Source organism: Anopheles arabiensis, chromosome 3 (assembly GCF_016920715.1).
Source record: "Anopheles arabiensis isolate DONGOLA chromosome 3, AaraD3, whole genome shotgun sequence".
Classification (NCBI taxonomy): domain Eukaryota; kingdom Metazoa; phylum Arthropoda; class Insecta; order Diptera; family Culicidae; genus Anopheles; species Anopheles arabiensis.
This window is the reverse complement of record NC_053518.1, coordinates 51,859,524-51,882,741: the sequence shown is the minus strand read 5'-3', so window position 1 is coordinate 51,882,741 and position 23,218 is coordinate 51,859,524. Positions and strand designations below refer to the sequence as shown.

Here is a 23,218-nt window from a genome sequence, read left to right as displayed (position 1 = left end):
TATTCATAGAGCTAACTTTTTTGTTTGTTTCGTTTCCTATAACAAAACGTATTAAAAATTAACATAAGTTTGCAGCAAAAAAATATGTAGCTGTTTTATTAAGACATTACCTGTAATAGGATCTCGTTGTTTAATATGAACACAGCATCCATCTTGCCCTTTCCATAAGATGAGCGAACATTGGAGAGCATCATAAGAGTAAAGTGTATCTGAAATGAACTTTGGATAACGATCTATCGCGTAGACGGCGGTCACCGTCACCGTCAACGATTTCAGCAACGTCATTCATGACAGGTTGATTGAATCTACGCACATGTTCTCCGGATGGTTTTATCAGCACGAAAGAAAATAACCTAATTATCACTTGTCAATACGTGCATATTTGATTCAAAGAAATAAAATAAAATATTATGCTCAATCAAAAGGACGTCCAATTCATAGACAATTCGTCTGGCACTGATCGAACAGAGGTTAGTGAAACTGCAACGCGTATCTAGACGATTGTTATTGTCACCACCCATGAAATAAATTTATAAAACCTTAGGTGTGGTATTTAAACATGTATTTCGGCTGCTCCTAAAAAGGTTATTTGGAAACACGAATAAAATTTTTGGATGGATTTCAGGAACACGCTAGAATCAGGATCTGTATCTGTAAAACATCAAGGCGTTTACTAAACCTTTTTTGGCTCGATCAGACGAATGATCAAGTCCCTTACCAACGCGTTGGCAGTACCGTCTTTTAAAAGACGAGGAAAAAAGAATTTCCGTCACTGACACACGTGATCTTTTCAGTTTGAGATCTAAATAGCAAGTGTTTATTAACAATCCAAAAAATCCTTATAATCTATTTTACATTCTAGGTTAACCCGATTTTACGGGGTACACTTTTCTCTTATCTTTTGCCTAGATCGCTTGTCTCGTTCTCTAGGACTGAGGATGAAAATGTCCGCCCGTCTTATCCTTCGTTTCACATGGAGTTTTTTACCGCGATTTCTTTTTGGCTCGATTAGGCTTTGGCACCCTCGTGTCAAACTGAACCTACCGTGACCCGACCCGACCCGAACCCGCCGCACCAACGGGTCGGAGTCGCTTATGCTTTCTCGCACCTACCGGAGTCGTTGCACCCACTGAACCTACTTGTATCTTTCGGGTCGACCCGAACGACTCCGGGTCATTTACGGATGGCTTCGACCCGATAGGTTCGGGTCGACCCGCCCATCACTACTATATAGCACCTATATAGTACCGGTACTCACATACGCCTCTGAGACATGGACACTGTCCAAATGTGACGAAATCCTCTTAGCTGCGTTCGAGAGAAAGATGCTCAGACGGATACTTGGCCCCGTATGTGTGGAAGGACAATGGAGTAGCCGCTATAATGACGAGCTATACGAGATGTACGGCGACCTCACTGTCGTACAGCGTATCAAGCTCGCCAGGCTTCGGTGGACTGACCATGTTGTATGCATGGAAACGAACGACCTAGCTCGTAAAGAATTTTTAGGCCGTCCAGAAGGACAGAGAATTTAGGCGTCTGCCATTATGGACGGGATAATGAACTGACAGAAAAAGTCGCGAGATCGTGGGTGATTTCGGACAGTCCAGAGGCAGGCCAAGACCGCAAAGCGGTTATAGAACCGGATAAGTAAGTAAGTAAGTATTGTAAAATTTTAGAAATCTGCAAATTTTTATAAATAACTATGCTTACTTAAAATTCGCACTTACGGTACATTTCTTTTGCTAGTGTTAGTTGGCAGGGTTGAAGATACACGATAGTAGTTTTGCTGCTCCTCATCTGCAGAGTCCGGCATTTTCCTCTGCAATGTCATCGTTTCTTGCATGGGAACACACGTTTTGCTACCATCTTCTAAATCCAGATAATAGCGCATATTATTAGCGGAAGATTTGCAATTTTCACATTCACTCAAATAGTCCTCGTCAACACTGTTATCGTTGGGAAGCACGTGTTCCCGGGGGTTGGCACAGTTTGTGATTGTTGTCATCAGTACTGGCAATGGTAGAAAGATGGGTGGTTTCATACTATTACTGTTGGTCCCTCCATCCCCATTAATGGCTCCATCAGCGTTTGTAGATATTACTGTGTTTTCAATCGAACTTTGGCTAGTAATTTGCAAAACACTGTTGTTGCTACTCTCTGCTACTGCTGTTGAAAAATTAACGGAGCCACAGTTGTTTACAGAACTATTATTAGAGTTTATATTGGAATAGGACGTTGTCGTTTGTGATATCATGGGTATGTTTATAACAGAGGGTATATGATTGACCGCCTCCGTAACGAGACTTGTCTTGCGCCCATTATTATTCGAGGTGTTCTTCGGCAACGTATTACAATCGAAAGCTGCTTTTTCATGTAACAATCCTTTCCCGATACCGACAATTCGGTTTGATTTCGATCCTCTACCGAAACTATGCGAGAGTATATTGTCGTTGCGTTGTTTCCGTTCGTAGTTACGGACAGCAGTAAACGAATGTCTAGGTAATGTATTTGAAAATCCACTTAACAAACTATTACCATTACTGCAATTCTTCAGCTCTGTTTCTACGTCATGGGTCACATGAATAAGAGACTTTTGAAGTTCTCGTAACTTATGTTCCCTGCTGACTTTACCAGTATTCATATTTTCTGAAGTTGCAATTGTTTTCAGCTGTAAAATGGAGCTGCTGTTGCCTAGATTTGCGTTAGCTAGTTTTTTGTTATTAAAAGCATTGTTGGAATGATGCTGTTGATGTTGTTGTTTCTTAGCTTTTGGAGGAAGAATAGGATGGCTGTGCAAATTGGTGCTAGTGTCATTATTCATTTTTGTATTTAACGGTATTTGTTTCAATCCAGAGTGTGGGTAATCATCGCTATCGAAACCAGTAGAAGTTGTCAAACGTGTCGATATTATCTCATTTGATGGCAGTTGCGTGGGACCCTTATATTCCGAAGAAACAATATGTGAAGACTTATCTGATTGAGATAAGTATGAATGATGATTATTGTTTTGCTGCTTGGATTTGGCCATGTTTTCACCCGAAGGTATAGCTGTTTTACGATACTGTTTTTCGTGATATCGCTGGGTTGTTAGACTTGTTTCATGTTCTTTCTTAAGCGGAGTTTTGTCACCAACAAAACTTTCCTTCATCACACCTCCCGCATTGTTGTTATTTCGTTTAATACACGTGTTATTGTTTGAGACAATAAGAGGATCACTGGCCATGGATACTTGTTTGTTACATGCATCGCCTCTAAAATGTATACTACGATAAGTACCATCGGCTGAACCTAATGATGATCGCAAAGACATTCCAGGTGCAATTGATTGGTAACCCGGTAAAGCTTTATGTTGTACTGGACATTGGCAGACTTTTCGATTTACTGGAACATTGTTTGTAGTGCCTGTTGCCAGTAGTACATTGTGTCCATTTGTTATGCTTCCTACTTGTGTAGACATTAGCTGGGAGATTTGTTTATCTTTTGTATCTTCTGGCATACGATGCACCTGTTGCACTGAAGTGTATGAATCTGAGGATGCAGAAGATTTTTTTTCAGCTGTTGAAATATTAGCTGAAGCTGTAACGTTGCTATTAGCCTTGATGGGATTTATAATCGGATCAACTACCGAAAAATGACGTGGAATTGTGCGATGATATTTTTTACCAATTAGTCGATTTTTTATCACATCAGATTCTATGGAGCCTCTGAACTTTGTGTCGTTTATCATATCGTCATTGAACATGGCTGGTACTGGGACGGAATGCATAAATGATTGTGAAACTGGCGATTCTGTAGTAGAGGTTAAATGTGGATTTTCGTCACCACAATTATCAGCTACGACCGTGGACTGACAATTACGTTGATAAGTAGAGTCGAAAAGTTTATCAACACCATCTGGTATACGGGTTGACTTATGAAACATGGACATGGAAGAACAATTCTCGTTTTTTATCGCCGTTACATTTACTCCTGTTCTACTAGCCTCTCCACAATTAGTATTAACGATAGGCATTGCAGTTTTCCGATGTGAGAAATTACAGTGATGGGCATTAATGTTCAACGCGCAACTAGCATTCATACATAAATCTGATTCCCCACTGCTAAAGGAAATTGTTTTGTTTCCAGTACAATGATGATTACTAACTACTTTTACGTTTCCATCAATCATGCCATCATCATTGCCTTCTGTTTCACTTTGTTGTAAACGATTTGAAGAATGAAAATTGTAAATTGTCATAGACAAGTCCTCGTTTGTATCATCGTCATGCCTATCTCCTCCACTTGACAATCTAGTTTGTCCATTCCCGTTAGCACGATTGTTAGACAAGCCCGATAAGTATGATGGATCTTCATTGGTAATTGTGGCTACACTCTGAGCACCAACGCTACTATCGGTGCTGCCAATCTCAGCTACGCTAGCACCAGGGCCTGTACCGTTGATGTTTATACTGATTAAATTCGTCGTATTTGCAGTAATGTTAGCAACAGCATCTGCATCTTGCATAACTCCAATCGGAAAATTTCGCCCTGTTGATGTTGCCACACTGAAACGGTAAGAGAAGGAATATATTTTTGTTACATGACCTTAGTTTAGGTGCTAATCATAGAAGATATAATAATGGAATTGGATGTAATCGTTAGGTTTAGGTTAGGTTAAGTAACTTTTTCGATGGTCGAAAAATATAGTATAAAAAATATATAAACGAAAACAAAATATGAATCTGGAGCATCCTTTAAATCAGGTATGTCAAACTGGCGGTTCACGTCGATTGATGCTGCCCGGAGGAATATCGACAATCGATTACTACAAGTTTTCTGGGTGGATTAAGTTTTTCACATAAGAATCATTTTGTCGCAACTTGTTCTATACCAGTGATCTGATTTTTTTTTTCAAGAAACTCATTTGACCCCGAGGGCCAAAATGGTACTGAAAATAGCAGTACGGGCCGCAGCCTAGTTTTTACATGATAATATATGATACAAAAATGAGATCGTTAGCAGATCTTTTCATTTCATTTTGAAATGATAGTAACGTTACAAAAATAAAATCTTTGACGTAAAAAAAGTATAAAAAATAGCGACAGCAAACTATTTTCAATTGGTCATAGGCCAATGAAAAAATACATGAAAAACCCAGATATTTCCAACATTTGCATATTTTAATCGCAAAAATAATGTGCAAAATTGGCCATGACTAACGCGTTAGTTTCAATATAGATCAGTAAATTTTGTAAAATAAAGTTGATATTGACGTCATTTTGATTATCAACATTTTTGAGCTGGAATGAAAATAGCGAATTCTTACTTTTGATACTGTCGTTAGTCCATAAATTACAACAGGTTATTCAGTCCAGTTCAGAATTCCATTTTCACATTTACAAAAAAGCTCTTATTTTTAATTCCTGTTGGCTGAGTGATTTTGTTACTTTGTTAAAGTCTTTTTCTTATAGAAATTGCTTAATTGATCGCCAAGTGTCAACAAAAACAAATGTTCCTAAAGTACAGACATATGAGTGAGACATTCACGATTTTAAATGAGGTTGAAACTAAATCGTGAGTAGTTTATGTTAAGAATTTTTTATCAAATACTTGTTTCTAACAAATTTAATCATCGGAAAGGGTACAACATAATTTACATTGATTTTTTGCCATTTTATTAAAATTTTGCCGAATTGAAAGCTCAGTTTTATTAAAATTACCATGTTTGATTTGTTTGTATGACTACAACAGTTTTTTGCAATTATTATCTTTTTTATGCATACATGCATAGAGAGAGGATAGAAAAAAAACCGACATGGTTTAATAACGATGTATGGTCTGACAAGTTTTATAGAAACCTCCGAAGGTGAAAATCTCTTCATATTTCTGGAATTCGAGATTAACTGACGTGTACTATTGAAGCAGAAATGCTTCTACAAATAAATTTAGGCTCAAGCGACCGGGGACCAAACCAAACATTCGCATGTTTGTGTGTAGTTGATGGCAGTGCAGTGCGTGTTGTCCGTTTTTAATTATTTTTTTCTATGATATTGACCAAGTTAAGCCACAATCTATTTCTTATGTGTGATTTAAGTAGATTTGGAAAGCTAGTAAAGTGTCAATTGTTTTTTGTGTTGGAGCATAGTTAAGAGTGATAATACCGGCGCAAACTTGGCTTATGCATGATTGTGCAGGTTTAGTGGAGTTGTATGAGTACCAAGATGGAGTGCTCTAAGTGCTCAAAGCCTGTATTGCTTACTGGCAATCCTGTTAAGTGTGATGGTGTATGCGGCGGTGGATTCCACAGCCCATGCACACCACTAACCAAGATTTTGGTCCGTTTGATTGAAGACACTCACTTTGTGTGTTTTTTAAGTGTGAGGTATGTTGCACACTCAAACAGGATAATATTTCATATCTGCTAAACGAAAAGGTCGAATCTCTGAAGAAGTGTTTTAATAATACAATTGAGACTGGAATTACAAAACTCCGCGATGACTTTGGCAAAGCGGTTAAAAATGTTAAACAAAAAATGTGTACTTTGATCGAAAGTAGTGTTAGTTCTCGATCAAAGGAATGAATAAACCAATAGCTGTTATATTGAACGAAAGTTTTTTATGTGGAAAGTACACCAACACGCAATGAACAGGAGATTAAGGACAGTTTAGACACCGGCACACAAAACAAATGGGTTTCAGTGCGCAACAAAAGAAAGCGTGTAGACCAAGAATTTGGAAAGCCGATTTTTTTTTTTCAGAGCGTACAGCGGCAAGATACTCCTATAAAAAAGGCTAGCGTGATTGTTTCCAACCAAAATCAAAGTTGTGAGAAAACAAGGGATTATTTGAAATTAAATTTAAATTCAAAAGACCATAAGATCATGAGAGTGAAATGAAAAGATATGGAAAAGATGGACAATTATTAGTCTAACGTGAGTCTAATAAACAACTAGAAAAAAAACAATATTACGGTGGTGTTAGGTTCATCGACGTTCCGTGTGAACCACGGATGCTTAATGGAAATGCTCTGTATATTTCCGTACAGTATCTCATTGCGGCGGAACCTTACACATGTTATTGCGCGGTCGAATCAGGAATCGCGCATCGGATCGATGGAAGAAGGGAGTACGAACGAGGGGGGAGAAGAGGAAGCACAGAGAAAAACGCTACACATTCACTCATACATTCTTGCAGCAGCAGGCAATTCGCGAGAACATGAAATCGGGAGAGTATATTTTAACGCTCGCGAATGAGTGCAAGCAGGTGCGGTATAGAAGATAGAGCAAGACAGCCCAGTTTTTGTTCAAGCTAGGTCCAAAATGTTTCCTTGGGAGCTAATTATTATTATTATTATTTATTTATTTACGTTATCGGGCAGTAAGCCTAAATAACCGATACAAATTCTTAATTAGTAAACAACTTAAACATAATTAACACTAGCCCTTTGCAACTGTCGAAGGTGAGAAACAGGGATATGAAAATCTGCAGATGATTCAAGTCTATTGTAGCTGACACACATTTTAATTAAAGGGTCGTTAGCGCCAAATAAAGAAGATCGAAATGGGATCCTGATTAAAGACCTGCTTCTAAGATCCCTAGTAGGTGCAGAAAAACTGATCAGATTTAAAATTTCAGGTGCATCAATAAGCCCATTTAATAATTTATGCATGAAAATACATTGAGCATTCTTTCTCCTGTGTTCTAAAGTTTCGAGACCAAATAACTGACACCTGACATGGTACGGGGGGCGTGGCATTTGGTTTGACCAAGGAAGACGATAAAACATAGCGCGTGTCGCCTTTTTCTGAACTTTTTCTATCATGTCTATATAGGTCACTTGGTTTGGACACCAAACAACGCAAGCAAATTCTAGTATAGGACGGACTAGGGCACAGTATAACGATGTAAGACAGAAAGGATCTTTAAAGTCGGAAGAAGCACGTAGAATAAAACCTAACATATTTAATGCTTTTGAGACGATTGTGTTAAAATGGCACGATAATATAAGTTTACTGTCTAACATTATTCCTAAATCACGAGCTACAGATGACCGCGGCACACTGTCTTGACTTATTTTGTAATTAAAAGTTATTGGAATCCTTTTCTTAGAGAAAGTAATGCAGTTACATTTTTGTACATTCACAAACATTTCGTTATCATGGCACCACGTCAAAAAACGGTTTATGGAATCTTGAAGTATTTCGCAGCGATTTGAATTTTCAACAGCAAGGAACATCTTAAGATCGTCTGCATATAGTAAAACATTGACGTTGGGAACAGCATACACAATATCGTTAATAAATATAATAAATAATAATGGCCCTAATATGCTTCCTTGTGGAACACCAGAAAAGTTACAGAAAGGGTCAGAAAAAGTTTTTCCAATTTTTACATTAATGCAACGGTTCATTAGGTAGCTTTCTAACCATGCTAAAAAATTTGAGTGTACACCATATTTTAATAATTTAGCAAGCAATAAGTAGTGGTTGACCTTGTCAAATGCAGCGCAGAAGTCGGTATAAATGACATCAACCTGGAGGCCCTTGTCAATATTGGAGTAGCAAAATTGAAGCAAATGAAGCAGGTTAGTTCCAATCGAACGTTTAGGCATGAAGCTGTGTTGCATAACAGATATAACAGGCAGGAAAGGGTAGGACATGTGGCGGAACATAACTTTTTCAAACAGCTTACTACAAGCACATAACATAGAGATTCCGCGATAATTACATATATCAGATTTGTCACCTTTTTTAAAGACAGGAAACATGTAAGAAGATTTCCATATTTGCGGGAAGCATTTCGACTGTAAGGATTTGTTGAAAAGTTGAGTCAGAATAGGCAAAAGAGCAGCCTTACAGTGAATAAGAATTGCACTGGGAATGTTGTCCGGCCCAGAGGCATACGAAAGCTTCAGTTGCGATATGGCAGCATCGACTTCATCTTCACTGATAGTAGATGTGGATAAGTCAACTGCGTCGTTGATTGCGGAAAGTGCTGAAGATAGGTTGAGGTTCGAAGAATTGCAGGTGTACACGGAAGCGAAATGTTCTGCAAAACCTTTGCAGAGGTCATCTTCACCCGAAATGATGTTTTCCTTGAAGTTCATTACAGCTGGAAGACGGTCGCAGGATTTCTTATTTCGTATGAATTTCCAGAATGCTAGTGGATCCTTTTTGAATCTGAATTCGATCTTTCTAACGTAGTCAGCATACGCAAAACGGTTTAACTGTTTGTAAATCCGAGCAAAGTTTGCTTGGTTGGTGCTGTTTCGAAGACTGCGCAGTTTTTGTTGGGCAATAGATCTCCGGCGTTTGGCGACGCGTAGTGAATTATTAGCCCACGGTGGATTCGATGGAGGATTAAAGCAGGGAACAAACTGTTCGAATAATCCATTTAGATGATTTGTGAAGCTTAATACGCTATCGTTGATATCGTGGTTAGACTTTAAAAATTCCCAATTGGTTTGAGTTAGCGCTATTGTTAATTCATCAAATTTCGTACGTCTAAAGTTCAAATCTCTCCGTTCTGGGGACTCAGAAGACGACAAATTCTGTTGCGGAACCATGAAGCTGGTAAATAGAGCAGGGTGATGTGGATCAGGTTCAACTATGGATTCTAAACTCAGTTCTAATGGGCTCAATCGTCCAACGGTCTGGTCATCCGCAAAATTAAATCAAGTATAGTATTGTTACAGTTGGTGATTGAATTAACTTGCTGAAGGCCGGCCGAATTAATTTCATCGAGGAGAATTCGGCAGGTAGGATGTATTCGGGAGTTGCTGAAGTCAAGCGAAGGAAAATCGTTCCGAGTAATCCATTTAAGATAGGGTTGATTGAAATCTCACATCGCGAGCTAATGTCAAATTCTCGATATTGGCGGTGACTGGTGAATGTGTCCCTCCCCTCTCCTCATCAACTTTAAGTCACTTACATCATCTCCTTCCCTTTCCCCTTCTCCTAGAACTCATTCAAATGGAATTCTAGAGAGAAGTGGAGAAGACGGGGGAAATCAGCTTTTTCGCTCTCTCTCAAAAAATAAGTCCAAAATTTTCTGCCTTTGGGTACCAGTTTGGGTACTGAGATAGGGCCCCATCTCAGGTCCATAGTTTTACCCATTCATCGCGTTTTGGACGTTTGGGCAGTTCAACCCGTGCAGTGAGAATGTATGTGTTAATGTGTAGCAAAATTTGTCTCTGTATCTCATTCCTTCACCCCCAAAAAACCACATTCACTCTCCGTGCACTCTTACAATTTTGGCGCGCACGCTACATACAACACAATAAAAAAGGTCGTTTTCACCTCGCGTAGTGATCAAAGTCGCGATGGTTTAATCGGAACACCGACACTCCAAACCAGAGATTTGGTGTGAAAGAAAAAGTTTTTCTGACCAAATCGACAACACACACGCGACGACACACATCGTCACATCGATCGCCGTCGATGGAAGTGTGATGATCTAAAAATAGATCTGTGGGGCGAGTGAGAGGGGGGGGGCAGAACATAGAAGGTAAGCGTGAGTGAGTCGTCGCGTGTGTGTGTGGTGACACTCGAGAACTCATTTTTCTTGCTCTTTCCTGGAACCCACATGTTCTACATTTTTCTGATTTTAAGCAACCAAAGTAGAACGGGAAGTAGTAGGCTACTTCATATTCTATTTTCCTTACTACCTTCGAGCGTTTTGACTCGCTTGGGTTGAGGCCCCCTGTAAATGTAAAATGGTGTTAGGGGGGTGGCGGCAGCGGCACCAAACTGGGCCCTACGATCATTGGTCACAGGCTCAAAAATTTTTGCTCACGGGGGGGGGGGGGGGGGGAGCAATTGATTAGCCAGCCTCAGGGCCCCAACGTCCATCCTTCCGGGGGCCCTTGTCGCTACTACTCTGTCCATTCGGCATACTGTAGAATGGCGATCTACGGGCCCCCTTAATCGGCGGGCCTCAGGCAACCGCCTAGTCCGCCTACCGTTAGATCCGCCACTGATAGTGAGTGAAGGTGAAAACGTGATTGTGATGTATACTTATATAATTTGAAATATAAGCCAGCATCGCGAATAAATGAACACATTTTAACTGTCGTTTAAAGTTCACTTTGGTTTAACCGAGTTCATTTGTTGTTCATTCCTGTCAAAATAAACGATCGTCAAAAGAGTTGATTACTGCTCGAAATGGCTTATAGGCAAACACGGGGGAAAAAAATTGAACAGTATAATTAAACGACTGTTAATTTGCATCGCATACGCTCTTGACATTCGTTTGTTTAACGGCGGCATATGACGAGTCGTTAAAATTAACAAATGAGCTCAATACGAACGCAATGCCAAATTCTAGCAAATTTTCAACGACTCTGGTTATCTTTTAACGACTGTTAATTTTAAACCAATTCTTTCGCGATGCCAGCTATAGTTTCAGAACTGTTCTTGTACGGTTAACGAGAAATCCATCCGAACCATTTTCTGAAATTTTCTCTGGCATCAGAGAAGAAGGAAGATGGACAGCACACCAAAGTGCCAGCTGAGCAACCGGCCAGAAAAAGAGCAAGCCACGATGGAAAAAAATGCTGCTTGTGTACGAAATGGGAGCATGCTGAATGTGCAGAACTGTTCGTGGAGATCAAAGATCCAGCATCGAGGTATGTATGCTCGAAGTGCAAAGTAAAGCAGGAAACCACGGCTGCTGAATTTCGTGACGATCGGCACACAGCCAGAGGATTGCGCAAGAAAGTGTACCTTTCACTCTTCTCTCAGTAGACGTGGAAGAACAGGTTAAGCTAGTTGAAGAAGAGAAACGTTTAAGAGAACGCGAAATAAAAGAGAAGCGAGAGCTGAAACGCCGCGAGAATGCAGAGTTAGCTCGCCAACTAGAGGAAAAGAGAAAGTTAGCCGAGAAAGAAAGTCTTCTTCGGGAGAGAGAGCTTAAAGCCGAAGCGGAGATGAACGCTCTCGAAAACAGCGTACGTCGTGAATCGTTCGAGAAAAAGCGCGAGCTGCTGTTGCAACAATCTCGCGCCAGCAACCTGGGTTCACAGGAGGGCTATAGTGAGAAGGTAGAGTGCTGGCTGAGAAAGAGTTGAGAAATGACTGGAGAAAAGTAAAAGGAGAAAGCTGTCTCTTGCGCCAGCTCGATGCTAACGAACTTACAGCCATTAGTAACATCGAGCGCCAGAAAGAGAACGAACGAAAAGACCAAGGTGGAGGAACGAGTGAAAGAACAATTGGATCTATCCGGGAGGCAGATAGCCTCACGTCACGTACTTGGTAAAGAAGTTTCCTACTTTAGTGGTGACCAGGAAGATTTGCCGCTATTTTTTAGTACCTTCGAAGAAACATCGCAAACAAAGATGCCTCAAAGGAAACGCGCTCGAGCTAGTGAAAGATCAACTTACATTGAAAGAGAATGTGCCCGATATACTCGAAACGCTCAAAATGATCTATGGTAAACCGAGCCTATTTATTCGTTTGCTTCTTAACAAAATCCGCTACATGTCACCGCCGAGACCGGATAGACTGAGAACAGTGATAGAATTTGGTTTATCGGTACAAGCTCTAACTAATCATATGAAGGCAGCTAAACTAAACGCACATCTAAATAACCCAACTCTATTGAAAGATCTTGCAGAAAAATTACCAGGTGATATGAAGTTGAATTGGGCCGCCTATCAAGAAGAAAAGGCAATAGAAGAACTAGAAGGCTTTAGTAATTATGTCTCAGAACTGGCAAAACGTGCATGTGCAGTGTCGAATGACCTACAAGAAATAAGTAGAATAGAAGAAAGAAGAAAAAACATACGGTCGCCTTAAACACACACGTGAATGAATGTTTAAGATGAAACACCGAACGAAAGGTCAACGTCCTCATATCGTCCGCCTTGTGCAACACAAAGGAAACAGTGTGCAGTATGCCAACGTGAAGGGCATCGTGTTTACGAATGCGAGCAGTTCAAAGCCGCCGATGTGGATGAACGTTGGAAATTTATAAATACCAAGTCACTATGCAGGACGTGTCCAAATAACCATGGTAAATGGCCTTGTAAATCCTGGCAAGGTTGCAGGGTAGATGGCTGTCGCCTGAAGCAACACCAGTTACTCCATCCAACAGTAGCAACCGAAGAAGTCGTAAGCGCATGCGCGTCACACACAAATGAGGTAAATGCTATAAGTCCATTATTCAGAATACTACCCGTTACCTTGCATCATTATAACACTCCACTAACAATTTATGCTTTCGTAGATGAGGGTTCGTCATACTCATTAATCGACGAAACGATAGCCCAAAAGTTGAACGTGCATGGCTAAATAAAACCATTGACCCTACAATGGACAGGACAAGTGACAAGGAAAGAGCCCGGCAAGAAATAAAACGTCTGAAATAATACGTCTGCCAATCTCCGGGAGCGATAAAAACATTAAGTCTTCTTCTTCTTCTTTGGCTCAACAACCGTTGTCGGTCAAGGCCTGCCTGTACCACTTGTGGACTTGGATTTCTGTGACTGGGGTCCTTTCCGTTTTAAGTTGGTAGGCTGAAATTTCAGCCTGTCAACTGTTTGCATTGTACAGCAGTTTTCGAGCAGTTTTCTAAGAGGGTTTAATATACAGGTAGACTTATCCCAAGGATTTAGAAGGCTGATTTTTATCGCTTCAGTTTCTGAATGAAGATTTTAAGATTAACAAGCGCAGCTTGTTTGAACAAATGTTTTTACCCATCCTGTCAAAAAGTGATATTCATATTTGGTTAAAAAAACATGCTATGAGACCAGCTAGACTACATACACTTTAATTCTAGATTCCACCACATGTTCTGTTTAATGCACCTTGGGCTAAATGTAAACAACACCGTAATTTCGAGCAGGTACTCGAATCTAATTCTAGCTTTGAGGCTAGAATAATCTAGACTGAAAAGTGCAGGCTATTTTTTTTATGTGGTTTTGTATAAAGTGTTTACATGATTTCAGCCTTCAACTATCAAACTTCATACAAAAAACTAACTAGAATCGTGAAGGGCCCCATTAATTGATTTCCCCCCATAGCAGGATAGTCAGTCCTACGTATGGGGACACGGTCTATTCGGGGCTTGAAACCCATGATGGGCATGTTGTTAAGTCGTACGAGTTGACGACTGTACCACGAGACCGCCCTCAACACATATTTTTTAAATATAAATATGCTCCTTTTATGTTTAAATACAAAGTTTTACCACCGACAAACCGACATGACACTTCGAACAAAATAAGCTTCAAAAGTTATCTCCTTATTTCAAATGAAAATACTTTAAACACTAGCGCCATCTATATTATAATTCGCTTACTATTCTGCATTGATACATACGAGAAACAGCCATACGTTTTGAAATCACAGTTAACTGTTTGAATCTTCTCGCTGATTGTATACAAAAATTTCGTGCATCTCTTAACAACTGTACCACCGATAACCGTTATTGATATTATTGTTATTAATACTACTAATTGCTTTTTTCGAGATTGATAACATAAAACAACCAACATAAAACAGATAAATCATTCGTTATCGGTGTTTGCGATAGAAGTCAAAAAGAGTAAAAAAAAATCAATCGAAAATGTTCATAGATATTGTCAAATACTCAGAGGATTTTATAATGTTTTAACTTTATATTTTTTTTAAATTAATTTTTGCTGGTAGATGGAAATTTCCGGCATGTATTCTTAAAATAAAAAAAAAAACTAATAACAACATAACAAAACACATTAATAACATTTATAGCGGTAAACACATGCCCCGCCTTTCGATTTCTCTTGAAGTTTTTAATGCTTATTTTGGAAGCTTGTTGAGCTTTAGCTTTTTTTAAGAAATCCCTGTATAAACGTTTAGAATATTTTATCAATCAATAACATGAAACATGACTGACATAAACCATCGTCAAAAAGATCATAATTGATATAGCGCTTGAGCCTTGTTTTAACACCCTCTTTGTTTTTGCTCAAAAATTTGGAAAATTTTTGATTGAAAGCTACAAAGCAAAGCTCTCCAATATCGAACAGTGTCTTGTTGGGTAAATGCAAGAAATTTGAGGTCGCTAGTTGCTTCAGCTTGATAAATTGGTATGCATCATCCTTTCTGGTTTCGATGTTTCTTTCTTGCACTAAATTGTGGACTTATTTCTTATGAGGCAACCTACGGGCTGCTGCTCCAACTACATATAACAGTCCGTTGAGTTCTCTAGTCGTTATTTCCAGTGGCTTGGATGTATACAATGGAGGAAGAATTATTTTGAGGTATGTGGAGTATTTTTTTCTCAGAAACGTTTGTTTGTTTGTAGTCCTGGTAAGTAACCAAATTAGATGTGTTGTCTGGTTCACAATGTACGCCGTGACATGATTTAAAGCTAGCTTCAATAGCTGCGTATTTGAAAGCTATGCCAAATCGCAGTGCGTCAGGGGAATCATTGCTTCCGCATTTTCGTCGAATATCACAAAAAAAAATTCTTAAAAAATCTTGACATAACGGGTTGGTACATAATAATCTGCATGAAAAACATCTTTTGGATGATCCCAGAGGAGCTTGAGGCAGTTTATATCGCTCAAAAATCCTCGAATATAATTTGGCTTTCGTTGTACGGCGGTTAGGTGTTTTGATTCTTCGTTTGACTGTAAAAGACTTATTGCGTTAGAACATGGTTTTGAATTTATGTACAATACCTTTGTACGATCAAAGCAGGTTTTTTTTGAGTAAAACATCTTGTTCAATATTGATTTGGCATCGTTCAGAAAAGCCCAGTGTTGAGAGCCTTCTAACAAAGCTCCTTTCAATGGCTATGGAAATATTTGATAAGAGTTAATTTTTGAATTATGTAGCTGTTACATAATTACTATACCTTAGCTGAACAAATCTTCCTTTTACTATTAAATACATCAAATAGTTTGTCATGCATTTCAATAAACTTGGCACTTTGCAAAGCTCGCGTTGGAAGCTCACTTGTGCGGACATAATATCGAATTCTTGTAGCTACGGATTGACTGATTGTTCTAGTAGCTAGAGAGACATTCATGGGTGAAAATGGAGGAACTTTCATGTGTTTTTCGGTCAATTTCGGTACGAGTCTTGGATTGGAAAAGGAATCAATTTCGTAGAATTCCTCAATATCCAAAAAAATTGCTATATTGTTGTTGAACACATTGTGTTTTTTTAATCATGTTTCGTGTACTTTTAGTTAAATGGGGAGGATCCCACCAAATAAATATTGGAATACCATCAACTAAGAAAAAAGGCTTCTCAATGATAGCTCCTGCTTCTTTGGCCATTTTGATATTTGTGACATATTGATCCATTCTCAAAACCAAAGGATTTAATCCAGCTTCCCTAATTGCACGAACGGTATTCTTAATTATCTTCAAGTGATTGCAGCTTCCTAACGTATTATGGGTGATGAAATATCCTAAGCCTTATGAACAAAAAACAATTTAGGATATTTTAAAATCTGATGCAAGAATATGGTAAAATTTGATTATTTTCAAGACGTAACCGATGGCAATACCAGTCTGGGGTTTCTCAAAAAACCCGAGAATCATTCTTTAAACTAAGAGGGATTCTTAAAAAAACAAACTCATACCTGCTTCAACGGTTTAAACATGCCACGCACCATGACGGTTACGGCTTCTGTTGCCAATATCGAAGACCTATTGTGCTCGTTTCGTTTCTTCAAGCCATCATCCGGAAAGCCATGAAATTTGTCCGCTTTTGCACAGTAGCTCAAGGCAGCTTTAATTTTCATACCGTCTATGGCAAGTACGACATTTTTTTTCAATCTCACTTAAATTACAACACTTCTGTTTCATTGCCTTCAGGATTGTAGTGTTTAAACCAGGTTCGAAGCTTACTTCACTGCTCCATCGTTTGATGGTTCTTTTGGTTGGTAAGCACAACACTTTTGATCTTTGGACCATTTGATACGTACGAGGGCCACTCAAATACAGCGATACTGCAAACTTTTTCATTTGCTTGCTAAACCGCCGCGCTCTCTTTACTTTAATTGAGTTTTGCAAGCTGTCATGCATTACTACATTTTGCTTCAGCCGCTGTAGTAGGTAATCATCAAGCCTTATTCGTTTTCGGCATCGTTTAAGGTCTTGGTTCAATATTCTAATTTTGCGATTACTTTTCTCCATAGAACATAACCGTCTCTTGTTGCTTCTTTCTAGATTCGCAGCTTATTTTTAAGTGTCTTAATGGTGATCAGGAGTTGTTGAATTCTATTTCCGTCAGTTTGACTGCAATTATCCATCATATGTTTTATTCCTCCATCATTTCTATTGTACGTTTCGATGACTACACTAAGCTCCTGTTCAACGTTTGCGATACTTGCACAGTCGTAATCAGAACTCACGACGCGTTCTACGGTAGATTCAGCCCTCACCAGATGGTCTCCTCTAGCATGTCCTGTTTCAAATGCCATCATCATGTCATTTCCCTTATCGATTGTAGTGACAATTTCGTTTGTGCTCGAAGGTCTATAGATTATGCTTTCAGAGGGCATCGATTCACATTCTCCAAATATTTCCATTTCCTTTCACTGGAGATCTCTTAGCACGAATTCGACAGTTGGGATTGCAACCATGTTGAGCCTATTAAAATTGATTTTAGTCTGGTTAACGTGTAGAGTTATTTATTATATTTACCCATTATCAGTTCTTTTTGCATCTGCACCTGGAATAGAGCTCATTTTGACAGAAGTTTTCGCCCTATGAGAAAATGACAGTTACTGCGAGTGGGACACTTTTGTAACACCAGTGTCACCGCGCGGCTACATGCGGTGAAATATACAGCGAAGTGAACTATTTGACCAGCGAAATATATATCATACATACATATATGTATATCAAATTTGGCATCGCGATCGCATTGAGTTCATATGTTAATTTTAACGACTCGTCATATACTGCCGTTAACACAAACGACTGTCAAGAGCGCATGCGATGCAAATTAACAGTCGTTTAATTCCCCAATTTTTTCCCCGTGTTTGCCTGTATGCGATATCGACCAGTCGATAACTGTTTTGACGATCGTTTATTTTAACAGGAATGAACAACTCGGCTAAACCAAAATGAACTTTAAACGACTGTTAAAATGTGTTCATTTATTCGCGATGCCAGCTATTGTTTCAATTTTAGGCAGGAGCCCACAGCATTGATTTGTCAAAAATCAACATTTACCGTGTAACTATTTTCTGCAGTACTTAAAATGAATAATTTTTTTTTTCGTGATTTTAAAATTCTAAACGGGCTATAATAAATTCTACAACCATAGAATTTTTCATTAAAACCCACACTTACATTGGTTTACTGCTCTTCTCTTAATAACGAAACTTGCCAAATTATTGGCTGGCAGCAAATCTGCCGAAAAATTGTGAACTCTGCTCATTTTGTTTGATATTTTGAAAAATATGTAAGGAACTGATGTAAAACTTCGTATGTAAACATAAAAGGAGCATATTTATATTTAAAAAATATGTGTTGAGGACGGTCTCCGGGTACAGTCGTCAACTCGTACGACTTAACAACATGTCCATCATGGGTTCAAGCCCCGAATAGACCGTGTCCCCATACGTAGGACTGACTATCCTGCTATGGGGGGAAATCAATTAATGGGGCCCTTCACGATTCTAGTTAGTTTTTTGTATGAAGTTTGACAGTTGAAGGCTGAAATCATGTAAACACTTTATACAAAACCACATAAAAAAAATAGCCTGCACTTTTCAGTCTAGATTATTCTAGCCTCAAAGCTAGAATTAGATTCGAGTACCTGCTCGAAATTACGGTGTTGTTTACATTTAGCCCAAGGTGCATTAAACAGAACATGTGGTGGAATCTAGAATTAAAGTGTATGTAGTCTAGCTGGTCTCATAGCATGTTTTTTTAACCAAATATGAATATCACTTTTTGACAGGATGGGTAAAAACATTTGTTCAAACAAGCTGCGCTTGTTAATCTTAAAATCTTCATTCAGAAACAGAAACGATAAAAATCAGCCTTCTAAATATATGATCCTTGGGATAAGTCTACCTGTATATTAAACCCTCTTAGAAAACTGCTCGAAAACTGCTGTACAATGCAAACAGTTGACAGGCTGAAATTTCAGCCTACCAACTTAAAACGGAAAGGACCCCAGTCACAGAAATCCAAGTCCACAAGTGGTACAGGCAGGCCTTGACCGACAACGGTTGTTGAGCCAAAGAAGAAGAAGAAGACTTAATGTTTTTATCGCTCCCGGAGATTGGCAGACGTATTATTTCAGACGTTTTATTTCTTGCCGGGCTCTTTCCTTGTCACTTGTCCTGTCCATTGTAGGGTCAATGGTTTTATTTAGCCATGCACGTTCAACTTTTGGGCTATCGTTTCGTCGATTAATGAGTATGACGAACCCTCATCTACGAAAGCATAAATTGTTAGTGGAGTGTTATAATGATGCAAGGTAACGGGTAGTATTCTGAATAATGGACTTATAGCATTTACCTCATTTGTGTGTGACGCGCATGCGCTTACGACTTCTTCGGTTGCTACTGTTGGATGGAGTAACTGGTGTTGCTTCAGGCGACAGCCATCTACCCTGCAACCTTGCCAGGATTTACAAGGCCATTTACCATGGTTATTTGGACACGTCCTGCATAGTGACTTGGTATTTATAAATTTCCAACGTTCATCCACATCGGCGGCTTTGAACTGCTCGCATTCGTAAACACGATGCCCTTCACGTTGGCATACTGCACACTGTTTCCTTTGTGTTGCACAAGGCGGACGATATGAGGACGTTGACCTTTCGTTCGGTGTTTCATCTTAAACATTCATTCACGTGTGTGTTTAAGGCGACCGTATGTTTTTTCTTCTTTCTTCTATTCTACTTATTTCTTGTAGGTCATTCGACACTGCACATGCACGTTTTGCCAGTTCTGAGACATAATTACTAAAGCCTTCTAGTTCTTCTATTGCCTTTTCTTCTTGATAGGCGGCCCAATTCAACTTCATATCACCTGGTAATTTTTCTGCAAACTCTTTCAATAGATTTGGGTTATTTAGATGTGCGTTTAGTTTAGCTGCCTTCATATGATTAGTTAGAGCTTGTACCGATAAACCAAATTCTATCACTGTTCTCAGTCTATCCGGTCTCGGCGGTGACCTTTACCAAGGAAAGAATTCAATAATTAATACATTCAATTGTAAAATCTAATTGTTTTATTTGATGTGAAGCTCACATCACCGTTCATACTTTTTTGACTATTTGACTTATTTTCCACACAAACCTGCACAACCTTCTTCTTTTTGGCGTAATTACCTAGGGGTCGTTCAGTCATGTTCAGGCTTTCGAAATTTAACCAGATATTCCATGCTATGGAGTGACGGTCTGGTTGGAAATCTATTCTGATGCGTAGAAGCCGACAAACCTGTCATATGTTATTAATTGCTTAAAAATGGGTTTTTAACACAAGTTCAAACTTCAAGTTCAAACTCAGTCGGGTTCAAACATTGTTGCTTTCAATTCGTCAATTGGTAAAGTAAATTGCCAATTGGTAACGTTAACTTATTATGATTTAAACAAAGTGAGTTGATATATCAGGTGGGATTATCCAGTGCAATTTGAAGTCTAAAAACGAAAAGAAGAAGAACACCTGGTTTGACAGTTAGATCCATAACAAATTGGGTGCTTTAATGTTTTTACTATGTACTGTTTTGTGAATCTGTCCTAAATTTACACAATTTTACGCGATATTTGAGAACAATCGGAGGTCTGTTGAATGAAAAAAATGGATATATACACAGGCACTCTAATAATTTCCTCACTTTAAGTATGATGCTGTATTTGGTTCGGTTAGTACACTGCACCTTGCTTGCTGACTGAACAGATTGAATAATTTCAGATGAAGGCTGAAGTTTTAGCTTTCATAGTTACATCAAAGAACCAATAGGACACATTTAACGATGTTTTTTTTTTTGGTGTTTATGTGTAGAATTTTCTGTATTATGACAAATAATTTCATCGATCTCAGAAACCAGAAAAGGTTTTATAAAAAGATACATACACATAACTCTTAAACTCTTAATCTTACCTGACGGTACACGAACTTAAGGACTCGGCATGAGCGATAGCTATTGCTTCCTCGTAAGGAGGTGGAGCTTCCCCTCTCGTGTAATATGCTCCTGGAGGTTTCCAAAGCTGGTAGTGCGGAGCTATGGCATGGTCTACATACGAATAATCCATATTCATTGTTCCTCCACCGAGATAGCCAATACTACCTCCCATATAACTCACATTGTTAACCATATTGCGTTGATTAGAATCATCGATAGCTTCGCGACCTTCTTGGGCACGACTTTTACGATGCCTTAAGCGACTAATTATGAAGAAAAGCAAGGTTAAGGAAAATGTAACAATCACTCCAGTAGCTACTAGTCACATGCCGATGTCGTAGGTTTTATCCGTAGTGTTGCCTATTGTATCATCTAAACAGATGAATTCGCAACATGAACTACCGATCTGAAAGGATTTACAATCATGAGGCGGTGAGCAAAGCACAGCTTTGCATGCCTTTGGATGACCATTGTCACATAAACACAATCTACACGTATCCGATCCAGGAGGCACATAGTGTGCATCTATGAACGATGCAGAGAATAAAGAGTTATGGTAATGGCTAAAAGTAAGAATAATCATCATTTCAAAGTATCATTTACCTTGTTCTACTTTCTTGCCATTCATATCACGGCACTCTCCCGGAAGCGACACCACGTTTCCATATGCACCTAAAATTGGTAAAAAAAATCGTGTGGTAAAATTCTGCTCCACAATTATTACAAATACATCAAATTGATAATTGAGCATTTATGAGTAAAATATTATAATTCAATAATATCATGTTTGGCTGCATTTCCAAATTGTTTATACAACTCCAACTTACCAATAGTAGAGGGTATATGAAGTAGCAGTACAATAATATACCAAAGCCAGCGCTCATGTAAATCAAAACTAGATTGTGTATTTCCTTTTGCACTCATTGCCATCATTGTGGAAGTAATTTCTCCAAATAATGTTCTTTTGATAGTTAAAATTTAATTCACTTGATTTATTTTCTTTTATTTTTTTATTTAATTACAATCGCTGCAAAGATAGGTGCGCCAATAGTGAAATTTCCACGTTCTTTGCACAATTTGACACAATTAAACACTTTTAAATTGTATCAGATACTCACTGCATAAAAATCACATCACAATATTGGAATTCTTTTATCCTTCATTCGAAAACATCGAAAATTTTGTGCAAATGTCGGCTCTAATTTAACAAGAACATCAATGATATTACTGTTGCTACTGTAGCCGATAAACTTTAGTTGATGTAAGCAATAACTGCGCAAACGCATCGAAAATTTCTCACTCTCTCTTTCTCTCTCTCACAATCACTGAACAGAAACACACACACGATGAAAAATAACCTTACAATTGGACAAAATCCAAGACATTTTAGTTGAAATTTGTTTATAGAATTGACAAATATTAATGATAAATATTTCATCAAATATGCTGCAAATTTCAAGTCAAATACAGTCTGTTCCCGAGTTACGCGGTTTTTGTGTTCCCGGCGAATCCGCGTTACTCGAATATCCGCGTAAGTCGAATTTCACATTTTTTGAATAAAATACTATTCATTTATCAGATTTTTTGATTTTATTTAGTACTTTTATACACTTTATCATTTATTTGATATAATTTGTGCGAAAACTTCTAATATTTCTGGATTTTAAGCGGATTCAATTTGTTAGCAATAATGCAATTCATACCGAACTTGAAGCAAATTGTACTGATTTGACATTTGATCTGTCAAATTTAGAAAACCGCGTATCTCCGAATCCGCGTAAGTCGAGAACCGCGTAACTCGGGATCAGACTGTATATTACAGGTACAGTTTGTTCCCGAGTTAGGCAGCGGTAATCGCTGATGCGGGCGTGCGTGCGTTTTCTGAAAATATATGGAATTTGACACCCGCAGCGGGTGACAGTTTGCAACGGCATGCGTCAGAATCAAACAATTTTGATTTTTCCGCACGCACGCCCGCAGTAGCGATTACCGCTACCTTACGCCGATTCGAAGATACGCGGTTTTCTAAATTTGACAGATCAAACGTCAAATCTATACAACTTGCTTCAAGAACTGTCCAATGCACTATCAATTGCATTTTTACCAATAAACTTAAATCACTTAAAAGCCAAAATATCAGAATGTTCTGCAC

At 38.7% G+C, this 23,218-nt stretch overlaps 1 protein-coding gene across 1 annotated transcript in view; it reads right to left on the bottom strand.

Annotated features, from left to right (window-relative positions):
• The window catches only part of LOC120901969 (putative uncharacterized protein DDB_G0277255), a 34,500-nt gene extending 12,195 nt beyond the window's left edge, over positions 1 to 22,305 (bottom strand). The window contains 4 exon segments of the mRNA XM_040310364.1: positions 1,731 to 4,547; positions 21,045 to 21,591; positions 21,670 to 21,738; positions 21,894 to 22,305. Of these exon segments, the coding sequence (XP_040166298.1) occupies positions 1,731 to 4,547; positions 21,045 to 21,591; positions 21,670 to 21,738; positions 21,894 to 21,999 (3,539 nt within the window). The 5' untranslated portion in view covers positions 22,000 to 22,305.
• Positions 22,306 to 23,218: the final 913 nt, after the last annotated feature.